Consider the following 23,356-nt stretch of genomic DNA (forward strand, 5'->3'; position numbering starts at 1 on the left):
AGTAGGAAGGCAGACATAGTTTCTATTTTAGTAGCTTATTATAATATATCACTTGATATTGTTTTATATACTTGCGATCTTCCCTTATAGTGGCACTCAGAAGATGGAATTAAAAATAACTTATCAAAACATCTTTTTTTTCTTGTTTGTCTACCATCATCTTTTCAGTTCAATACAGTTTCATCAAATTATCTATTGGCACATTTGCTTCACATATGCACAAAATTGGCTCATGCCCTTTGAATCTTATCACAGATGATGAGATCCACACTCACCCATCTGGCCTTCCAGAAGGGCATTAAAACCTGGTTCTGGGATCCAGTGGTCTAGACTGGAGATGGTTGGTAGTGATAGAGAAGGTGCCACCCACCTCCTTTCTGCTTGACCGCTTGGTATTTTTACTCTGTATTTAACTTTTGGAATTTTAAATTATTTTGATAATTGTTTTTATATGTATATATATTTATTGCATTGTAAGCCACCCAGAGTTGATTTGGATAACAAGATGGGTTATAAATTTACAGATGCTTCTTATGTTGCAATACAGTATCTTGATCCGAGTTGTTGTATACTGTGTTACCACTGTAGCTTCCTATGACTTTGTGTAGCCCTTGTTTTAGAATTCAGGTGTAATAGATTTCTGTAAGTTTCTTTAGCTTCTATGTGGAATGCTGAAAGATGCATACTCATGCATTTAGAGCCTTGGAAAATTATACATGTTCTTAGTAAAAGAAATAAGCATTCCCTTCAAAAGTTTAGTGAGCATGGTGTAAGATAAGTCCATCATCTTTTTTGGACCACTTGTCAAAGAGTTCACACCAAAAACATTTGTAAAAAGTATGATGGAGATGTCAAACTGGGCAACTTTGGTGCTTACTGTTATATTTGCTTGTGTATAAAAGTTTTCCTGAAATTTGCATTGATCTTACCAAATTAGTTTTCCTTCGAATCCTTTTCCTCTGTGTAGAAGATTCACCTCAAATTTGACTTTGGATAAACATATACTCATCTTAGTGTTTGGGTGTGTGAAGTTCTGTAGTGAACCAAATTTGCAGTGTAAGGTTGCAAGAGTGAATACAACCACCATCACAAGTACCCTGTGCAAAAACTAGAGAGTCTTTATTCCTTCACTCCCTTAAAGTTTGAGATATAATTCCAACAATCCATATACCAAGCTGGGCAATTCAAGCAACAGCATATTTGATATAATTGATTTGATTTAAAATCTTATTGTTGATAAAGCCATACTAGGAACCGCAATGAGTCAAGAAATTACTGGACAAAGGGAAAGGAAAGTTTAGGTGGTAAAATATAGAGAGAATTCTGTCTATATAAACACATAAAAAGGGGATTGCATTAGGGTTTATTATTCCCTTCCTTCTTGCTACTCCCTCTGTTATGTGTAAGTGAACATTTCTGTTTGGGTTTAAAAAAATGGAGAGATGCAAGAAAGAAAAGAAACATGGTTTTGTATAGTCATAAATACTGGCAAGAAATCTGTAACAACAACAGTCCAGGGAAGTAAAAAACCAAAGTCAATAAGTCACAATTTTAATAAAGATCTCCCCAGTTTATATTGGCAAATAATGACAGTCTTATTAGATATAAACCCAAAATTCATTGGATGCATCCCCCCATGGAGATAAATTAGATGCTTGATTTGTGTTGTTTGGATTCATTCTGAAAGTTTCTATCAGAGCAGTCATGAAGCAAGCTGATGATATACAAAGGGATTATTCATGTAAATCACAGTTTCCCAACCTTGGCAATTTTAAGATATGTGGACTTCTTCTGGGGGTTAAAGTCCACATGTCTTGAAGTTACCAAAGTTGGAAAACCCTGAGGTAAATAATGAGGATTCCATTAGTTTGGGAAGGCTCTGCTGCAGCAAAAACATCCAGCCAATCCTAAACACATTATTTGTTTAGCCTCTAATTTCTGGGGTGATGGAGGTATTTGCTAGTTAAAAGCAAAACGTCATTTTTCAGTTTCTAGACTCTCAACATTTTAGAGAATAGAAGATAGGGAATGGTGAGATGAATAAATGGCATATATGGACAATTATAGGAGTCTTCATAGCAATATTACTATCTCATTATTATTGACCTCTGGATTATTGACGTCTGGATTTTGAATCATGAGGATGAGAAGATCAAAAACTGTGGAACAACTTTGATGAGAAGGCAAAGAACCACAGTTTTTAAAAATGGAATGGAACTATGCAAACAATTGCAGCAGAAGAGATGTTGATATTTATTGCCTTGCATTATACACAAATATGTTTCCATCTATATCTAAGGCAGAGAATTTAACAATGCACAGGCAATCAACCTATTCAGGGATGGTTCTGTCCCTACTGCTAACTTTAATTGACTTTTCTGAGCTCAGTTAGGACAAACTGCCTCCCTTCCAAAAGTAATTTTGTTCTATGTATTTATTGCTCTAATGCTATTGAAATCATGTACAGCATTTCATTTCAAATACAAATAAAACTAAGCAAAATGTGATACCTTCTGAAAAAATAAATGTAGAAAAGAGAATCACTAGATGGAATATTTCCTGATAGGAACTGATTTGACAAGTTGCTTTCTGCTTCTTGTACAGTTCAAAGCAATCTTCCACAATAAAACACCTAAAACACATTCATATACATATACATATATATTCCTGAATAATGGTTGTTGGTTCCTAATTCTGATTAAGGGGTTACGTTCTGGTATGTCCATTGAGAGTACCCTACAGCCAAAAAAGTGAAATCTGAGTAGTTCTAATGCCAAGGTGGACAATGTTCTCTTTGGATTGCACCATTGATTTTGAAGTGCTATTATTCAGCAGTACATCCATTGGAATAAAAACTACTATTTCTGGAAATATGATGCTAGGAACAATGCACGTCCCACCTATTTCGTGCTATTAGAAGTCAAATTGGAGGAACTTTGAGCCATTTGCTTTAACTTCCTGTTCAAACCAGGAAACCCAGAAAAAGAAATTCTTATCAAAAGGATGTCCCACCAGTATTTTAAGACATCCAGCAAAAGTCCTGCAGCCTTCTAAATAACTATGCATGATTAATATATAGAAGACACTACCCAAGAATGGCAAGAATGTTGATAATATAATTGTGTGTTTATTTGTTTAAATCACTTCATTTAATGCATAGAAGAAAAGTCCAGCACTGGTCCTTAATCATGTTAGCGAAGAGATAGTCTTGCTTTTAATAGTGAAAAATGGCAGAGGGCAACAGATCAAAAGCTAGTATTTCAGATTTTCAGTACGCCTTACATAGATATTCCATGAAGTCAGTGTAACATTTACCCTGAAATTTAGCAGGATACATCTTATCACCAGCTTGCTCTTTTGCCAAATATTTCTTAAATACACAGCACAAAAATAACTTGAAAAGAGCCTGTTTCAAATCAACCTTTTATGAACTATTCAAACTAATTATTGTCAGAAGATGTAACTCAGCCCTGTTTCCTCTTCCCATTTGTTTTTTCAGTGCATTCACGTTAACTGCAGATGGAAACAGATATATAAGCTGCCTGTTGGGCTATTGGTCCAATGTGGCTGTTGTTTTTTTTAATTATTTGGGCCAATGTCTGCCTCATAACTAAGGACAATCAGTGAACCGTGATATGAAAAAAACAGCCTGGTATGCCAACCTCTGTATTATAAAGAACTGATGTCTATATTGAGCTGCGTGTCAAATAACCTCTATAAAAGAAGAAGATAAATATATATTTGCCAATGCCTGCCAGCTCTGTTAGGATAAAAAGGCACATTCTTGACTCTAACATTACACTAATCCAAGCCAATTTGCTGCTAATGAGAAAGGACAAGATGGTGGCTTCTTTGATCTATATTGACAAATCAGGAAGTTGTTTTCCTTCCATTTTGACACTGAGGATACATCTAAGGACAACAAGAGGACTTAGTGGCAAGAGGGGAAACTGAGAAGAGACAGGCTCCTTAGCATTCTTCTGTGTGCTAATGTTCTGTCCCAGTTTAGTGAAGATGCTTTTATTTGTTATAAATAAGCCTAGGTCTGCTTAAATGTTATTTGTTTGACAGATATTATTTATTAATGCTGCTGAGAAGGAAATTTAGAAAATAGCTACTTTTAGACATGAGATTTAAACTGTGAGAGTTTCATACAATAGCTCAGAGGGAAGAAATGTTGAAATTTAAGGTCGGTGAGTTTATAATGGCTTTCTTCCTGCTCTCTCTCACAAAAGCAATATAATTTGGCTGTTTTACTGCTCAAGAACTTTCTTTAAATATCAAGCTACATATACAATTAGCTAAATTACCCAATTATTCTAAGACAGAATTTCAGAAATTGCTAGAGAAAATTCACTAGCAAACACAGTTTTAAAAACAAAAAGTTTTAAAAATGGGGAAAAGGGCAGAGCCACGCAGAATAAATGTACAACGAAGAAAAGTGCATTTCAAATAGGTTTCTTTGGCAAGATTATGTAATACTCTGTGCGCAGAGGGTGCTTTGAGTGCATTATGTATAAAATCCAACATCTTCTAAATCATTACATAACATACATGTGCTAAAATTACATTAGACCTGAGACCCAGGTATTGGATGTGAAGTGGAAGGGTTTTTTTTTCCAGAGAAAAGCCTGCTTGCTGGTATCCCTAAAATCTCAGAATCAAACCAACATCTCTCTCGGGGTTTGAAGCTCAAAAAAGGCAAAGTAAATGAGCATGGACCAGAGGTTGTCTGCCCTGTATCACAAAAGTTTCTTTGTGCCACTGATGAAGTTGGATTTGTGATTTAAGTCCAAAAAAGAAGAAGAAGAGTGATATAGCCAGTCATTTACTCACATCTGGAGCAAATCACTAGATGAACCAGTGAATAAGGCACATGAATTAGACCAGCCTTTCTCAATTGGCTGCTCTCTAGATAGCGTGGTATGGGCACTCTTAGAACTTCTACCCACATGCTAATTGGAAATTCTGGGACTTGTAGTCCCATTGAGAGGATATCAGGTTAATGGAAGGTGGCTTAATCAAACAACCTTCTGTTAAGAGATTCTAGAAAAGGAAGAAGATAAAACAGGATGGTATTGCCAAAGTTGTGGCAATAGAATGAAAACTAGTTTCCCTTTAGAGTTCTTATATATCCAAGACAATCCTTTCTGGCATGGCTGGATCAACAGTCCATCATGATGGATCAAGGTTGAGTTTTTAGTCTTTGGTCTACATCCTCACACATAACTGGAGTAGCCCAACATGTCACTTGAGGAAAGTTTATTAAAAGTCATCATTTTCTGACCCAACCAACATATGCAAAAAGATTGTAGGGTTTAGAGGTGAGTCAAATTTCCCATTAGTTCTAGAAACTGTCCTTTTGGGTATTTTGACTCAAATACATTTAGGCTGAGAGAAGGACAGGGAAGGTGATCTACATAAATACAAGTTTATTCCTAAAACGCAGCACTGTCTTGATACAAGCTGGGCAAGCAACAAGCTATATAATGTGATTAGGCTTTGCCTCAGCGAGTAGGCTAAAAAGAGAGGGATCTTAAACGTTCCATCTTTAGTAGCTCGTGAGTTAGTACAGGGACAGTGCGCAAGGCAATGGCTGGAAGCAGATATCTTGTTCACATGCATGTGCCTACCAATGTATTTACTGATATGTGACTACTGGATACTTATATCAAGTTAACTTTCATCTGAGTGTCAAAAAAGGCATAAACCATTAACTTTCAATATACTTTTCCTGTGACAAGGTAGCAAGCACTGAGTACGGGGACAATTTTGAAAGCAGGGGATGGGGGGAATGAAATCTGAAAAATAGAGACTTTCAAAAAATATATATATTTATAATATTTATATATCTATATAGACACAGTCTTTTTCTAATTGGTTAATGGTGGGGTGAGACAGTTGCAGGTGAGGCGGAGGGAGAGGGGGAAATCATCTTGCTTGAATTTTTCGGAAGGAGAGAGACATTTAAAACAAACATAAAAGAATAAATCTCGCACTCTCAAGCATCCCATCTGGCTATGGATGGGGCTTGGAGCCTGGGTGATGATGCCAAAAACTGATGTTCCCACTCCATCCAAGTACCTGTCTCAACAATTCTTAGTTGCAAAACTCATGCTTTATACAACAATATCCAGGAATGAATCTCTCTTCGCACACTTTCACACATACGCGCACCGTTATTCCTCACCTCATTCAGCAATAAAGTACAAATGCATTCGTGCTCATTTGCTCAGGCAGAGGATGAACAATGGGGTCAGGGAGGGGGGGAGAATGAGAAACTTTGTATAATGACATTGCCCTGGGGCGTACAATCAGAAGCTGCTGCTTTTACAGCATTCAGGAGATGGAACTGACCTCGTGTTTTGACACTTGGGTCACGTTAACAAAAGGAAAGCTTTATACTGTCACCACTCTCCAGACCTGGTATTTTCCAGATATATTAGGACTAAGGCTCCCAGAATTTTAGTGGGGTGGGCAGGGGGAATCCCAGTGCATCTGGAAGTGACAAGTTAATCACCCAGAGAATATTCTATAGAGTAGGAGAAATGAAGGGAGCTGCAAAAATCAAAGATGAAAAATAAAAGCAACAGGGCCAAAAACAAAAAAAAATAAATATTTTGTGTAAATTTCATTTTTTTAAAAAAAAATTATTGATTAGCTTACATTATTTTGTCAGTATATTTCATACATACTTACATACATACATACATATATATATATTATATAAGAAGGCAATGAAAATGCTGGGGAAATTTAGGAGACTGCACGTCTCACAAGTTGTCGTACTGATTTTTAATGAATACTGCATGCGTTTGTATGAAGGGCCTCATCAACATGGCCTCCATCCTAAAAATCTTTCTGCTCCTCACTATTTCATGACCTATTTGTTGTGTCAGAACAAAATTGATGGAGAGACCAACTTCCATTCATGGTTTCTAGTGGAGGCCACTGAATTGTATTGGAGGACATCAGTGGTGTTGGAGACCTGCTAAGACTTAGTCCACTTTGCTATATAGCATTTTGGACAACAATGGCACCTGCAATTTCAGTAGCAGTGAACAATATTTTATAGGTTTGACTTATTAACAAGGCATGGGGTAGAATTTTTTATATTATTTCTATGCATGTGGTTTTTGAACCAGCTTATACAGGATCAGTTGATATATAGCAAAACAACAGTGGCTTTCTTGAATCTAGACTAATATTGAAAAATTCACAATAAACCCATAGGCAGAATGGATGATAGAAAAGAACATCTTTTTATCCATTCAGCACATCTTTAAGCCTAAAAATTGCCAATTGTAGAAGTTTGGGAAGATAGTGAGAAATTCTCATTACACTACCGTAATTATATATAATAGATCAATTCACATTATTCACTGTCTCCTTGATAGATACCAAACATGAATAGTTTACACATTGTAAATATGTGGCCTCCATTAGAAATTCCAAAAATCATTCTAGTAGAAGGATTCAACCACAATGTTAAATATAAGAAGGTACAATTTTTCTGCAACTGCTACATTTTCTCATTTACTCTGGAAAGGATATGAAGTTGCTTTGCATGAAATGATATGCAACATAGAGGAAGAATCTCCCTTTTTATACTAAATGTCAATCTAGGATAACTTTATTAGCAGGTCAGTGCAAAAAATCTACTGTTTGATTTCTCCAGAAGCAAAAAAATAAAGCTTAATAATGCAAAAATAATGAACTAATTTTGCTACATGCTGAACCTCCATATGGACGCTGTCTTTTTGAAACAGCTAGGGCCATGCTTAAATCAACAAATAAGTCTTTATAATGGTTATTCTTAATGGCTTCAAAACAGAATTCCCCCCCTCCCAATTATTGGATTATTCATCTTGCCTTTGCTCTATTTTCCATGCAACTTCCAAAACAACGTGTATGTCTCCCAAAGGATAAGCTTGGGCAGAACTGTCTTTATCCGAAACTCAAAAAGGAAGGGGAAGGGCATTCCCCAGCTCCTGGCATTTTAACATTTCCGGGAAAGAGTCTTAGGACAATTTATTCTGAGTCCCATTGCACAGACTCTGACAGATACTAGCGTATTTTGCTTTGGCGAGCATGCTCCACTGAAAAAGTATTACTGAAAAAGAGATTCTCAGCTCTAAAACTCTTTTGTACAGATTGGTAGGTGCACATGCATGTGGGAATGAGTGTGACTACTGATTAAAATAAATACTTTCTGCTTGCACTGTAAATCCTGTACTGCTAACCGTTGTTGTTGTTCTTTTCCCCAGGTTATGGAGGCCTGTGACCTCAGGGGAATGAGATACATGTTCTAAATCGCCATCAGAGGCAGGAAGCCTCACAGTAAAGCCTCACGTTAAATACTGAAATATGTGCATATCACAGACAGACCACATGCATGTGCACACACACTCATACAGACATACTTCATACTTTCAGCAGTAGTTGAACTGGGAGCATTTGCTTTAAAAAATAATTTTAGCATCTCTCTGGATATTATTTCCTGAAGCTCATATAGTCATGGGTATTTGAGTCGGTTTCGTTTTTGCCTTATTTTCTAAACAAGCAACTACTAGATAGACCTATCCCACAAAGATTATTAAGAGTCATACTTTGGCCTGTAGGGCTGAATTCTCTGATTTTTGTGCTGATCCAAAAGCCAAAATTGTTTCCAACTCTTGATCTTGGCAGGGAAAGACAATGGTGTCAGTTCCTTGGTTTCTGCTACATACATGTGTTTGGCTGGTTTCAGCCTTCCAACAATTCAAATCGCTTTTTATATATATATATATATATAAACCTTCCCCTTCCCATCCCATCAGTTCACATCATTCCTTCACGATGCACTTCCTCACGCTACTTCTCGGAACAACTCCAAGTCCTTCGTCAAAATTCAAGGGCAAGAAGCCCCCTGCAAAGGGGGAAGCCACAGTTCATCTCTTGTGAGAGGAGCCAAGCATAACTCTGGAAACAAAATTGACAATGGCAGCCGCTGGCTGATCTGGGTCCAACTCAGCAAAGAGGTGGCAAATGTTGTCTGTCGTACTGCCTTGCTTCCTAGCCACGAAGCCAAAGAGTCTGTAGGATGACAAAGAAATTAAGGAGCGATAAAATCATGCTGGTCCAAGAGAAGACAAGAATTGCCCGGTGCTACTTGTGACCACTACCATGCTTTACACATGTATCAGATAAAACTCTTGATATTCCTTCTACCATGCCATTTGAAATGCACAAGGACTCAAGAGAAACTGCCCTTAATTAATATGTGCTTCATATCGCTATTCATCTAATAAAAATTTCCACTGTAGATGAAGCAACACATTATGTGTATTATGTATTTTCTTAAGTGAACAATAAATGAAATCCAAGCAATCCTGAGAATTCACAGAAAATAGAAAATTCAGCCAGAAGAGTTTTCCTTAGAATATTCATACAGAATTAATTATCTCTGAGCTATCTACCCAAAGCTATAAAGTTCCTTCACATTATGATAGATAGCTGATTTCACTCTGTGGCTATGTAGCAATAGCGATAGCATTTATATACTGCTTTACAATGCTTTACAGCCCTCTCTAAGCAATTTACAGAGTCAGCATATTGCCCCCAACAATTTTGGTCCTCATTTTACCACCTTGGAAAGATGGAAGATTGAGTCAACTTGAGCCTGGTGAGATTTGAACCGCCAAATTGCAGGCAGGCAGCAGGCAGCAGTACTGCACTCTAATCACTGTGCCACCGTGAACATGTTATGAACATGTTATCAGGAACCATCAGAGATGGTTTAAGAGGATGGATTATGAGCCACAGAAGAAAGTGTGTCCTAATGTGTGTGAATGTGTAAAATATGTCCTAATGTTGACATTAATCAAAGTAACAACTTACTTGGCAGCACCACCAGATTCTGATTTAGTCCACCTGAGGAGAAATAAACAAAAAGCTCTATTTAACTTTTACATGGAGGAAAAAGTGACACTTTTTTAAAATGGTGAGTTAAATACAGTGTGTACCTAAGAGAGTAGGAAGCTCTGAATGGAATTCCACTGATTCATTGACAAAAGATCCTTTCTTTTGTAAATAAATGACTACAACAACTAGGAAAGGGGATGAAATCCTTTTATAATTCCCTACTGTTTGAAAATCTTGTCCCTTGTCCCTTAACTCTTCTGAGAAATTATCTGTTGCTTAAAAAGTATCATGGTCTGACTTTCAGAAATATTCTAAAATTCAACCCTGAAATTTCACTACAATGCTTAGTGACAATTAAAAAATAAATGAACAATGGTGTATGTTTTCAGTCCTTCTCTATCATAAGCCTGCAACTTCATTGACCTATAATGAGCAAAAGTCAGCATTTTAGATGCATTTGATCTCAAACTGAGTTATCATTACTTTGCAAAGAGACAGAGGAACAACTCTCTGTTCTTCATTGGCAATTTAGTTCTCTGCAGAGCAGAAACAAGTTGTGGGAGACATCTGTAAATCTCCACTGCTGTTGATAATTTCCTGCATATTTGCTTCAACATGGAACAATCTCATTTCTTGGAAATCAAAGCGGTCTGGCAGTAGCAACATAGGGGAACAGATGTTTAATTACAGAGGTTTCTGCTCAAATACAGAAACAAAGAGTCCGCAAGAATGATTAGTTCCTTTCAAGAGCACAAATGAAAATAGGATTCCAGGAATCCTGTCCTGGGCAATTTCCCATTTTTCTCCATTATCCTATCTTTCCATTCCAGCCAATGGCTTTTATCATTCTGATACAGAAACATGTCTTGTCATTTCCATCTCTCAATGCCTTCAGGTAGAAACTGTAGCTCATAGTGATCACTCTTAATATTTACAGAAGGTCTGGAATTAGGATAAATTAGATAATTTTAAACACATTTTAACCCGATAAAGGAAAATATTTGTAGCTCAGAATTGAAATGAGGGGTCCTTGGTCCTCTCTGAATTTGTTTTCTTGCTGACATTTCATTACCCAAACTAGTAATATCAGTACCAAGGACCTCACATGACCTCACTTGAATAAAGGTGTTTCTTCAATGGAGTAGAGGCACTCTTCCCAATTCAGAAGTGGCAGATTCTTTTTAGAGGTGTCTTTTTGGTTGTAAAATATCCTAAAGAGATTTTAATTGGTTCCATCTCCACTAGATTTTAAATATACCAAAGCACCTTGTTTTTCATTCACGATGGATTTTACTTCTTCTTTCAATGTTGCTGTTTCAATTGCTAAACTCTGATTAAAACTCTTTAAAGATATATAAGACACAGAGAATAAAAATAAAAGGACTATGCCCATACTGCTTCCGGAAGGTTTATTGCTTGAAGTTTACGTAAGAATTTAGCAAACAGCTTCACTTACTTTCTGTTCTGTGGGTCCACATCACAGAAGGTGACAGTAACAATAGGGTAATGTCGTCTGAAGAACAGTCTGAAACAGAAATGGGGATAAGCATTAATTCTACAGCCATTTGAAATTGAAGGAAGGTGAATCCGTGCACAAAAAGAACTAAACCACCTCAAGGCAGCTCATCTACATGAGCAAGAGGGAAAGTTCTGATAAGATGGCAGATAGTCACAGTACTGTAGGACCTGGATGGGCTTTATATTTTTTAATATCCAACTGATGAAACACTTCTTGGTAGAGCTTTACTTTGTTCAAAATACCCTGACCTTTTTTGATACCTTGCACATATTAATTATTTCACTCAATGTTGAACTCTGCAACATGTTGCTAAGAAATATTGTAGTAAAATGAAAAATGCACTGAGGAACTTGTGACAAAGAAGATGCTAGTATTGGATGTACCCAGGTTTCTCCAAACCCTGACCCTTCCCCCATCCTGTTCCCTTACTTTCTCTGGTTGTCTGTCAGGGTGATGCCTTGTGTGGAGACTTTGAAGTGGACAATAGTGGCAGAGGGAGGGATGTCAGCAGCCAATGTCTCAGTGATTGCTTTGGCGATGGCCTGAGGGCCTGTTAATGATTCCATTTCCACCGAGTTTATAAACAGCACGTTGCAGGCTGTGGGAGAAAAGAGGGAAATCGAGGCCAACATTTTTGGTATGGTAAAATGAAGAATAATTACCAAACATTGAAGCATACAATACACTGCTATTTGTACTACAAGGAAAGTAACATGTATCAACATTCCTCTTTGGCTATGCTAACCAAAAATTCTATGATGAATACCAATAACTCATCTGATGAACGCTAAATGAGGGAAGAGTAGTGTATATATGTCATGATTTTCTTTTTCACAGGAAACAATAATACGAATTTAGTACCTGACCACATTTCCCATTATTTCCATTTTGTTTTCAGTGTCAGAATCAAAAACAGTTTGAGATGGGAAAGTTTAACACAAGACTCCCACTAGTCAGAATAAATCTAAATGAGAAATTCTTTCATTCACTGATTGGATTCTTACTGTCCCTTCAGGAGCTTTCTTTAATTCTACCCTCAAACCCAGCTCCATGAGGTAACTGAGCTCAGATTAAACGGTTGGCTTAGTGATTCAGTGCACTTTCTTGGCTTTATATGAGTTTGAACCTGCAAATTCTGGGCAATAATCTAACATCCTAATCATTTAGGGTGCCTTTGATTTTCATTTCAATTCATTCAAAATGAGTAATCTTAAATTGCTCACCTGCTCCCTGTTTGAGCAAATCAGTTGCTGAGCTGCTGGATGATGTTGTTTCTTTTGTTTCATCCATAGGATCTTCAAATAAAAACACAGAGGGGGTTATTGTCTATAAATACGCATCTATGTTATTTTTCTGGATTATATCTAACAATCTATATTTATGGAGAACATTAATTTTCATTTCAGATTTATGGAACTGAATAAAAGGGTGACAACTAAATAAACTTAAAAGGGGAATGTCTTGATTTACAATGCTGGGATCCAAAGACAGTATATTTAAATATAATTAGTATTAATTTTTTTGGTTTTGTCAATTTTAATTACAGTAGTAAAAATTAATACAAACTAAACTTAGAGAAAGAAAAGATAATGCAAAGAAAGAATAAAAAGCACAGGAAAAAAGAACAATAATATAATAAAGAAAAAGAAAACAAATATATAAAGAAGTCACTTCCAACTTTCCTCACAACAAGTATAAACAAATTTAATAATCTTTTACTCCCTATAAAATTAAACAATAGCTCTTTATCCCATATCAGACTCCTTATCTACAAACAAACCCATAAAACATCATCTTTCCAGTTCTGGTGTCAACACAAAGTTTATAAACAGTTGCCAGAGTATTGCAAAAATATGTCTTATTTTGAGCTTTTAAAGCCAACTTCATGCTCTCTTTCTTTTACTTTTAACAGTCTTAAATTTTAATTCAAACATTCCATCAAATATTGTTGCTGAATTTGATTTCTCTTCAATTCTTTATCCCATTACAAAGATTCAGGCTCTTTTTAGATGAAATGTACATGGAATAAAGACACATTTTCCAGGTCACTCTTTTAATTTATCATCTGTATTTCCCTTTGAATGTTTAAAAGTTCAGCCAGGGTTGGGTTTTTTTTTTTTTTTTTGTACACAAAAGCATCCTTTTCCAAATCATTCTCTTGGCCTGTCATTTGTGGTTCCACACTCTGTACTTTCTCTGTGTTTTTAGTAAAGATTTGTTCTGCATCTGTCATTCCTTTATTAACAACTTTTTATGGTGGAGTGTAATACAGATTCCCAGGAAGGAGGAACTGCATTGCAGAGGAGCAAGAAACGGTGAAGTTTAGATAGTTTTGTTGGGAGGAAGAGTTAATGCAGCTTCTACCTAGGAGTTCTCAGAATATAACGTTAATAATGCAAGTAATTTGCCTTAGCTTAGCAAGATTTCTGCCTATAGATAGGGCTCAATAAAAGAAACTGTTCAGAAGAACCTCAGCAAGTCTTTCTCGGTTTTTGAAGCTTGACATTTTAAACATAATCTATTCAGAGAAGCAGACATCATTACTGACAGTGTTGATATTGTAGTTATAATTTTGGGCTCCATTCTTCAAAGTGCTCCTTTAACATAACTGATGTTACTATAAAGTTTTGTATTTCCATTTTTTAAGTCCCAGTATTAAATGACATCAAGAGGAAGCTTGCATTTTTTTCTCCTCCTTAAAATCTTTAGCACCCTCTAGTGTTCAATTTCTAAAACCATCACTAACAATTTATTAATTTATTTTTTATTATGTTTTACTTATTATTTTACAGATCTTAACCATCCATTTCTCTCAGAGAGGGGCTTTTACTATGACTTGCAATAGACAGGATAGCCAAAATAAATCTGTTTATTTTGACTGAGTCCACATTTTAGATTCAGAGTGGACTACTGGTTTGAAAGAGGGGTTAAAAAGGCCATCTACATTAACAGCCCTCTGTCCACAGCGGGGGAGGGGTACACACCACCTATGTCCTGCTTACAATACAATCCTTTCAGCAGTTCCAAAAATGCCCATTTGCATTATTCAGATGACCCTGAGGGCACAGGTAAACCTTCAAGTGACCTCAACACTCTCAAAAGAAAGCTTAACAGAAGATGACTGCAAGGAATAGAAATCCTTCCTTACTCCACCATTTGGTCAGAGCTGAAGAAGCTCCTTGGATGAGAAGCAAAACTTCAAGGAAAAAACAAATCCAGCTGTTTGCGGGGGTGAGGGGAGCACTTTTGGGACAGTTCCCTAGTCTTTATTGCTTTGCTTAATTCTTCTTCATTCTCCTGATCTCTGACCTCCTCTGGAAGTACCAAAAGATAATGTTTTAATGGCTCTTAAGGCCTATATGGAAAAAATGTACATGAATGCCACAAAAAACCACTCAACTGTTTTGGACTAAAATATATATCTGGCTTTCAATTAACTATGTGCCAGTAGAATTTGTTTATGGGACATGACAATTGCTGATGTTTTAATAAGTGTGGAAAGATTCTTATCTTCTGCTCCCTCGTTATAAGTCAGCAATCCCCAATGTAGTTCTTGCTGGAAGTGCATCAACTTGGGGAAAGACTAACATATGGAACTTTTGTGTACTCCCTTAACCATCTGATTAAAGGCTCATGTCTGTTTGAAGATAAATGATTTTGGGATTTCTAACTGGGCCATCTTGACCCAAGTAGGAATTTCAAAGAAGCTTTCTATGTCACTGTATGAATATCTAGAGAAGAGATCTGCCTGCCATTACCAGAGATGGATTATATTCTTGAGCTGTAGAATTCTGTTCACTGACACATGCTCTGTGAAACAAACTCCCAAGAGAAATGCCAAATACTTTCATTCAAAATTGAAAAGATATTTGTCCCAACTTTCTTTCAATATGATCAACTCTCACAATGTTTATTTTTGTTATTTCCATTTTTTCTAAAATATTCTATTGTTTGTATGTTTATTGTATAAATAAATTGCATTGTATTTTGTATACAATAAATATAATTAAAACAACAGAATATTTTAATTCTGTTTTAATTACAATGGGTATAAAATATTTTATATTAAAAAAATAAATAATACCTGTGTCCAGGGGCAAATTTACCAATATTTCAATATCCTCGCAGTATCTGCTAAATCCTCATGACAGCTTTCCAAACTGTGTTATCATAAGCCATCCCAAGGAATCCTCCTTAGAGAATGAGGAGCCTTAGAATCCTCATGACTGAACATCCAATTGTTCAGTTTAGCCTGGTATAGAAATACTTCCATGCATGGAAAAGTTTCAATGTGCATGAGTAATCTCTATTCAAGAGTAATGTACAGCTTGTGAGCAGTCCTTTTTGCCTGGTTTAGCTTTTGAAGATTTACAACTGCGCTGGTTGGGTGAGATACAAATTATCCTAAGTACCCATAATGACAAAGAAATGATGGTGCAAGGAGAGAAGTAATGAATTATGGGTTTTGCAGTGATAACATATTATATTATCCTCCCTCATCCTACCCTTCCCCTGTCATTTTTGCAGATGCCCTCCTATTTATAATCAGCAGATTATAGCAGTGGACTAGTGCTGAAGCAGTATTTGGCATCAGCTTTCCTCTGCATGCAGCATGGTTGCTGACTCTGGAATAAAAAACTTTCTGTACCTGAATCCCTAAGGCTACACAACTGACTCATAACATGATACACTCTACCTAATCTCTGCTCCCCCACATTTGCAGAATATTCTTGCTGTTGCCTCTATTTTTCTGAAATTAAAACTAACTTCAAACATTCTTGGTGTTGCCCCTGTACTCGCCAGGATGAAATACTCTATAAAATGACATTATGCCATGTAATAATGCAGGGAACTTTACCTCTGTCAGGAATGACCAGCTTACAAGGCAATGCCAGAGGCATGATTGAGTGCTGATACACCAGAGCAGAGAGGCAACCTAGAAAGGGAAAAAGAGATCTGGTCAAAGTTAAAGGCAACCGAGGATGTTATCCAGTCATGGCACCTCTTTTGGGAACATCAACCACCCAGAGGTTAAATTAATCCCAACTCTGATTGCCTTTTGTATGGCTTTAAAGATCTGGCTATGCCACCAGGCATATATAACAGAGTTTGGGGATGGTTGCAATTTATGTATTTATTTATTCATGGCCCAGAGTCTCAACAGCAAAATAGGTAACCATATAAACTGAGATATTTGTTTATTTAAATTTATTAGGGCTGCCCACTCCAAAAATAATAGCTACATATTTATGAAGCATATTTCTCCAACTGTATTCTGCATTCCTCACGTATGCTCACACAATGCAAATAAATGGGATGTTCACTAAACAAAGCTTAAATGCTCAGAGACTCATATTAAAACAGGTCGGTTACATTTCATCTTAGTTGCATTGAAGACCACAAAATTCTTTGGGCAATCCGTTGTTCGAAGCAGAATCAAGAAATATCTACGTACAAAGTCAATTCGCAAACTAAGCTTTGGATGGTGCAATGGGCGGCATATAAACTTAATGAATGTATGACATAAAGTTTATAAACTTGTTTATTTTATTTCTACACTGCCCAGCATCCCACTGTGAAAGAGATTGGAGTTTTTAAATTTTGATTAAATAAATAAATAAACAAGCAAGCAAGCAAGCTATGCTTGGTATCACATAGCATAATTCAAGCTGGCAAAGAATAGAATATTCACTTTCACTCTGACAAAGAATAATTCATCACCATTAATTTGGAAGAGTGAAAGGACTGAGAATATTTGCAAACAAAGGAAACAAGACCTATTCTGGCGAGAAGATGAAATTAAATGACCTTAATACAACACATGCAATTACTAAATAGTATCACTGCAATTATATCATGTTCATTTATGCTTAAAAGAGAGACATATGGTGCAGTAATGCTTTCTGTTTTTGCAAACAACCTTGACTGAATTTCTGAGACTTCAGAAGTTTAGACAATGTAACCAAGAAGCTTTGGTAGATTCATGCCAGTTAAATATTCCCTGTTCCTTACTTGGAAAGTCTAAAAAGTACACGTGTCGTTGCTACAGATTCCACAAGAGGGCAGGATGAGATAGAAGTTATGAATACACAATTGTAGGCACTCACCAAAATTGGGTTCATTGGGACATCCTTTTAGTTTCACACCTTTAGGGCTGGTTTCTATCAGGAAGTGTCTTACCAGCTCATTGGTGATATCTCCTGAAAGAAATCAATCAGAATTTTAATATAGATGGCTTTAATTAAGCTTTTCATATAAATCACCACCTAAAAGACAGCCTAAGCTAAAAACCAGCTATTTCTAGCACAATAAAAGAATGAGTTTGTCCCCAACAATATATTCCCTGTGTCAGCGCACAGGCTGCCATCGCTGTTTATAGTTCAGACTGAGGAAAAGCTTTTACCGTGAATGAAGTTCACTTGGACTAGAAAATCTCCAACCAGTCTTATGATTCCATAAATTACAATCCCAGATTTCTCATGTCTGTGGAGATTTTCAGTCATCCAGATCATGCTTGTCCCCAAGGTGCTTTTTTTCAAAAGGCAACTGGACTTCGTTTTCCCTTGATGACGTTTTGCTTCTCATCCAAGAAGCTTCTTCAGTTCTGACTGAATGGTGGAAGAAGGAACTATTGATATTCTTTGCAGTCATCTGGTCGTTAGTCCTCTGGACTTCAAGGAATATAAATCCCTCCATCCTCCACCATTCAGTCAGCATTGAAGAAGCTTCTTGGGTGAGAAGAGAAACATCTTCAAAGAAAAGCAGAGTTGCCTTTTGGAAAAAGCACCTTCCAGATTTCTCATGCTTTACAAAGAGCTTAGTCTCTTACTAAAGGTTGCAACCTCTTTCTGAGGTTGCAATTATAGGATATATTTCCCTGGGATTAAAACCTGGGTTTTTCTATCATCCAACAATCGCACCTTTGCTGGTCCTAGCTCAAATATCTCCCACGAGGAGTGAAACTGGGCACATGTTCCAAGAGGAAAAGGGGGTAGTGGGTAGTTGTGTGAATGGCTCTACCTTTCTTGCTCTGCTGTATAACACCTGGAGGTGGTGAAGCTACTTTCATGGCCAGTCCATAGGCTCCCCGGAAAGAGTGACTGTCTCGAATGATGAAGGCCCCTGGTTCCTTGTCTTTTAGCAGTGCAATGGCTGGGAAAGAAGTAGAGCACACTACGTGAACATCAACAGATCTAAACCTTGAATAAGAAAAACAATGAATAATAGGAATCTTGGTGTAAAGGAGAAAGTGACTTATGACCATTTTCCACACTGGTGACCGTTACAGCATCCCCTTGGTCACATGATCAAAATTCAGCCACTTGGTAACTGATATGTGTTTATGACCATTGTGGTGTCCTGGAGTTACCCTGTTATCACCTTTTGACCAGCAGAGTCATTGGGTAAAACCAGTGACAGGAAATGTTATAAAGTGGGGCAAAACTCACTTAACAACTACCTTGGTTACCAATGGAAAAATGTAGTCAATTGTGGTTGCAAGTTGAGGACTATCTGTACTAGATATGCTCCTATTAAATACATTACTGCTCCCCCCCACCCAATCAACAAGGCATAATGAGGGTATCTAATAAATCTCAGGTTCCATGTCATTGTGACATAAACATAAAATGTCAGGAACTAGAGAATCTTTCAAACTTTTATGGCAGGGGTGGGATTAAAAAAAAACCAGCAACCGGTTCGCTGCCCAGTTGCTGGATGGGCGTAGCCATGGTGGGCATGGCCTATTGCAACTTCTGGGAGGGCCGTTTTTCACTTTCCCAAGAGCCTAGAGGCTTCCCTCAGGCCTCTGGGAGGGTGAAAGTGGCCTTCCCCAGGCTCTGGAGGCACTCCAGAAGCCGGAAACAGGCCCATTTCTGGACTTCTGGAAGGCCCGTTTTCCCTCCTCCCAGAGCCTCCACATGGACCCTGCACTTACCTGCATTGAAAATGGGTTGTGTGAAGACTCCTGGGAGGGGCGGGGTGGGGTGGGCGAGGCCAGCTGGGTGGTTCAAATACCGGTTCGGCGAACCAGATGCAAATTTAACATCCGGTTCACCCAAACCAGTCTGAACTGGTAGAATCCCACCCGTTTTATGGTACCACTATGAGGTTTATAACAGAATCTCCCACCTTTAACATGTCCTATCCCCCATCAACATTTCTGTAAATCAAAAAGTACCCTGTGCTGTAACCTTTTCTAATAGGGCGAAATTTTCCATGTATTTTACATCTGCCACTCTGCTATTCCTAAACTTTTAAGAAATAATCTGTGTTGGCTTCAGTAGCATTTCTTCCCAGGTTTGATAAGGAAACCTCAGAATAGATTGGCTATTTTCTTGCACGGGCAGACAGAAAGAGAGAGAGAGAAAGCTCTGATTTTGGAGGAAGAGATGCAAACTTGGAATCTTCTTCCTACCCCTTACAGAAACATCTGCATCTCATACCTCTCTAATGCCAAACAGAGAGAGACAGCCATGGGCATTGCCAAGGAATAATGGGGAAGAATTATTTTCATTAAAGCCCACCACCTTTAGAGCACCAGACATACTCTCAGTAGAGGGATAAATGTATATATGCCCCAAGTTGGCATAACAAGTCCTTTACCCCATAGGAAAGGCAACAAGTCTGGGAAACAAATAAAAAGTTTCTCTATTCTACTCTGTTCAATGTGTACTGACATTGTTTTAGATAATTTGGGAGCTCAATTGTTAGAGCTCTCCAAAATATTAGATGTGATTGCCCTGTCTAAAGCCATTTGGTTGGGACACCAACTTTGTTTCTCTGTTTCTTCTCTGTCTTATAGCTCATGTTTTGTGTTTTTTTTTTTTTTTTTTGGAAAGATGAGATGAATTCACCTTTATAAGTCTCCCATGTAACATCTGGAGATTAAGGTGGCTATGATAACAGATAACAGATAATCAGAGTTGGAAGGGTCCTTGTAGGTCATCTAGTCCAACCCCCCCCCCATCCAACAGGAGACCCTACACCATTTCTGACAAATGGCAGTCCAATCTCTTCTTGAAGGTCTCAAGTGATGGTGGCTCCCACAACTTCCGAGGGCAAGCTGTTCCATTGGTTGATAGTTCTCACTGTCAGAAAGTTTCTCCTTATTTCCGGGTTGAATCTCTCCTTGTTCAGTTTCCATCCATTATTCCTTGTCTGGCTTACATGAATAATGCTGCCAGTTGTATAATTTGGGGAGGGAGCAAAAACAGCAGCATTCAGTGGAGAGTGAAAAATTCATATCCTTAACAGGGTCATGAATAAGGAGCAAACATGGCCCCTCCTTTAAGGGGGGATTTTCTCATCGACTTCTAAGATTTAAATGTGAAAGCTCTTTTGTTGGTTTGATTCTGGGAAGCCTGAATTACAGCAGGGACAGGAATGACCCTGTCCCTGAGAATCTGATCTGAAGCAGTGCCAATGTTCATTGAGTAAGAGTCACTCTACCCTTGAAAGGGGAGATATGAAGGAAATGAGGGATGTGCCAAGTGCTTCAGCTGTTGAATGGATGAAAAGAATGGCTGCTGACAGATACATGAACTTACTCTTTTAAAGGGCTCACTCCCAATTATACAACAGGCAGGCAGCTTATCAGCACGAGTTGGGGATAGAAGGTTGCCATCCTGAAAGTTGAAATGGGGGCCAATCTGTTTTGTACACCTTTAGACCATGCCATCCTGAGTTGGGAGAGATACCCTTGCATACTCAATTGCTAACCAATTCAAATGTAGAAGTGTACTGGAAGAAGAATATATTAAGAATTAGACACTCAATTCTACAGATCTCCCTTCAGCGACTTTTTGGACGCAGTGAACAAAAATTTACTTTGGACTTTGACTGACATCTGTTATTTCTGAAAGGGTTTAGAATATGGACAGAATTTATGTCCTCTGTCTCAACTGATGTCATTTTCATCATTGATGTTTTTATGTTTCTACATCCATTTGTGTTCATTATGCAATTAATTTCTATGAAATGACACAAATTATTGCAAATCATTTAACCTAGATTTAACCTAGATTTGGCTTTAGCAGATATGCCTCTCTACAAATGAACTGTTCAATCAAGGTTTTATTATAACTTCCATGTGATGAGAGACAGGGCCCATGCTTACTTACTTCAGTGAGTGTGTTCCATTTACCAGTAATTGCCTCTGAACTCTATGTGCACAGCTATGTGTCACTCAAAGGAAATATGTACTTATTAAACCTGTGGTTGATTGTCCCTATTTCCACAAGACAATGCTTCTATGAAATCTTAACTTCTTAATTATAAATATCTATATCATTGAGGGAGATGCTCACCGCTGAAGGTAGTTGACAGGATAAGATCTCATCTCCATGCTGTTTTTTAGTTTTGGTTTTTAAAATTTTAATTTGTGTAGCTTTAATATTTTAATATGTTTTAATTATTTTTCTATTTGTTTTATAACCTGTAAGTGACACAAAATGACCTTACAGGGACAGTATATAAAGAAATAAACAAGCAAACAAACAAAACCCCATTTTTCTATTTGTGGCGGAACAAGAGAAGAAGCAAGTGACCCAAGGTGATGGGGTTATCACTCTGGTCAGGGAAGGGAGGGAGGGAGGGACCCCTCCCAAGTTTGAATCCTGCAGTATACCTAATCACTGGCATTATTTTGCCAACTTGTAAAGGTAAGTTTATCACAAAAGCTGCAAAAACTAGAAGTTAATTATTCTTTCTATCTTGTATCTCAGAAGAACTATAGGTATCCACAGAGATCCAAAAAGAGTTATTATAAATCCTGCCACCATTGAGGGTTCTTGGAGAATAAGTGTTCGAACTGATCATTTAGTGTTCCTCACAGTTTTGTGGTTGATTTGTTTCTATGGAAACAAAAGAAAATCACATGCTCGCCAGAACTTGTTCTAACTGTTAAGGAGCTTCAGTGAGCCATTTAAAAAAAAAACTCACCTTGTTCTCTGGAGATCTCTGGCTTGTACCAGTATTTCGAGGTATCCTGGACGAACTTTACATTTGCTCTTGTTTCAGGACTGCTGTCTAAGAAACAGGAAAAGAGAAACAAGACGGAACTGACACATGTGTGCAACAGAAATTTTGTGGGCTGGATTTGGAAATATGCTCAACCAGCTTACCAAATTAATCTGTTTCTGAGTTTGCAAAGGATACTGAAAAGTACATTGACCAATCTGAGTTCACACAATTTGTACAATGACAGAAAAATTAAATCACTACAAATAACCAGGGTATGCACACTCTATTAAAAGTTGTCATTTGAATTCAGCTACGATGCACTCAACCCAATTTTAATCAAAGTTCATTAATCTAAAATAATTGATTTTATGAAACTATGATTACCAGTAAAATTGATAATCCATAGCTTCTCCTGTATTTATTAAGGAAAAAAATAATAGTGATGATATAGTCTTGCCCAAAACAATTAGAAATATCAAATTCATTATTCAGTGTTAAAAACCACCTCATACACTTACTGTTATAAACAGGCCATATAATGTAAGATTAAAATTGGAAAGAGATGGCTAAAAGGTCTGGAAATATTATAAAACAAAGCAATGCTATAAAATTTGATAGTTAAAAATTCATTTTTCTTGCCCCTCTGTGGAAAGGAAGTTAATGAAACACTGCTAAGTAACTCATACTAGCAACCCATTGCTGCAGATCAGCTGTGGACCTATTCTTCCAAAGTTTTAAGAACACTTCTCCTAAATCAGGGGTGTCAAACTCAAGGCCCAGGGATGGATCCGGCCTGCAGGGTGCTTAAATCTGGCCCACAGGGTGCTCAAATCTGGCCTGCAGGGTGCATAAATCAGCAAAGGACCAGTATGTGGTTGCTCTGCTAGTGAAAACAGGCCTCAGTGAGGCCCACCTGGGCTCTGTTTTCGGCTGCAACAGCCTCCTACAGCCCTGAGGCCCGGGGAGGCTGCA

The 23,356-nt window shown here is 37.5% G+C and overlaps 1 protein-coding gene across 15 annotated transcripts in view; it reads right to left on the bottom strand.

The window, feature by feature from the left end:
* Nucleotides 1–1,095: 1,095 nt before the first annotated feature.
* TNS1 (tensin 1) overlaps nt 1,096–23,356 on the bottom strand; it is a 368,591-nt gene continuing 346,330 nt past the window's right edge. For all 15 annotated transcript variants that reach the window (XM_087920518.1, XM_087920520.1, XM_087920516.1 and 12 more), the window contains 9 exons: nt 22,364–22,450; nt 18,443–18,574; nt 17,530–17,622; nt 16,281–16,358; nt 12,646–12,717; nt 11,852–12,020; nt 11,360–11,428; nt 9,880–9,912; nt 1,096–9,075 (listed from right to left, as the gene is read on the bottom strand). In XM_087920518.1, coding sequence (XP_087776644.1) covers nt 8,931–9,075; nt 9,880–9,912; nt 11,360–11,428; nt 11,852–12,020; nt 12,646–12,717; nt 16,281–16,358; nt 17,530–17,622; nt 18,443–18,574; nt 22,364–22,450 — 878 coding nt within the window. In that variant the 3' untranslated portion in view covers nt 1,096–8,930. The remainder of the gene's footprint in view (nt 9,076–9,879; nt 9,913–11,359; nt 11,429–11,851; nt 12,021–12,645; nt 12,718–16,280; nt 16,359–17,529; nt 17,623–18,442; nt 18,575–22,363; nt 22,451–23,356) is intronic.

Source organism: Pseudonaja textilis, chromosome 1 (assembly GCF_049901715.1).
Source record: "Pseudonaja textilis isolate UNSWEBS1 chromosome 1, rPseTex1.2, whole genome shotgun sequence".
NCBI classification, from domain to species: Eukaryota; Metazoa; Chordata; class Lepidosauria; order Squamata; family Elapidae; genus Pseudonaja; species Pseudonaja textilis.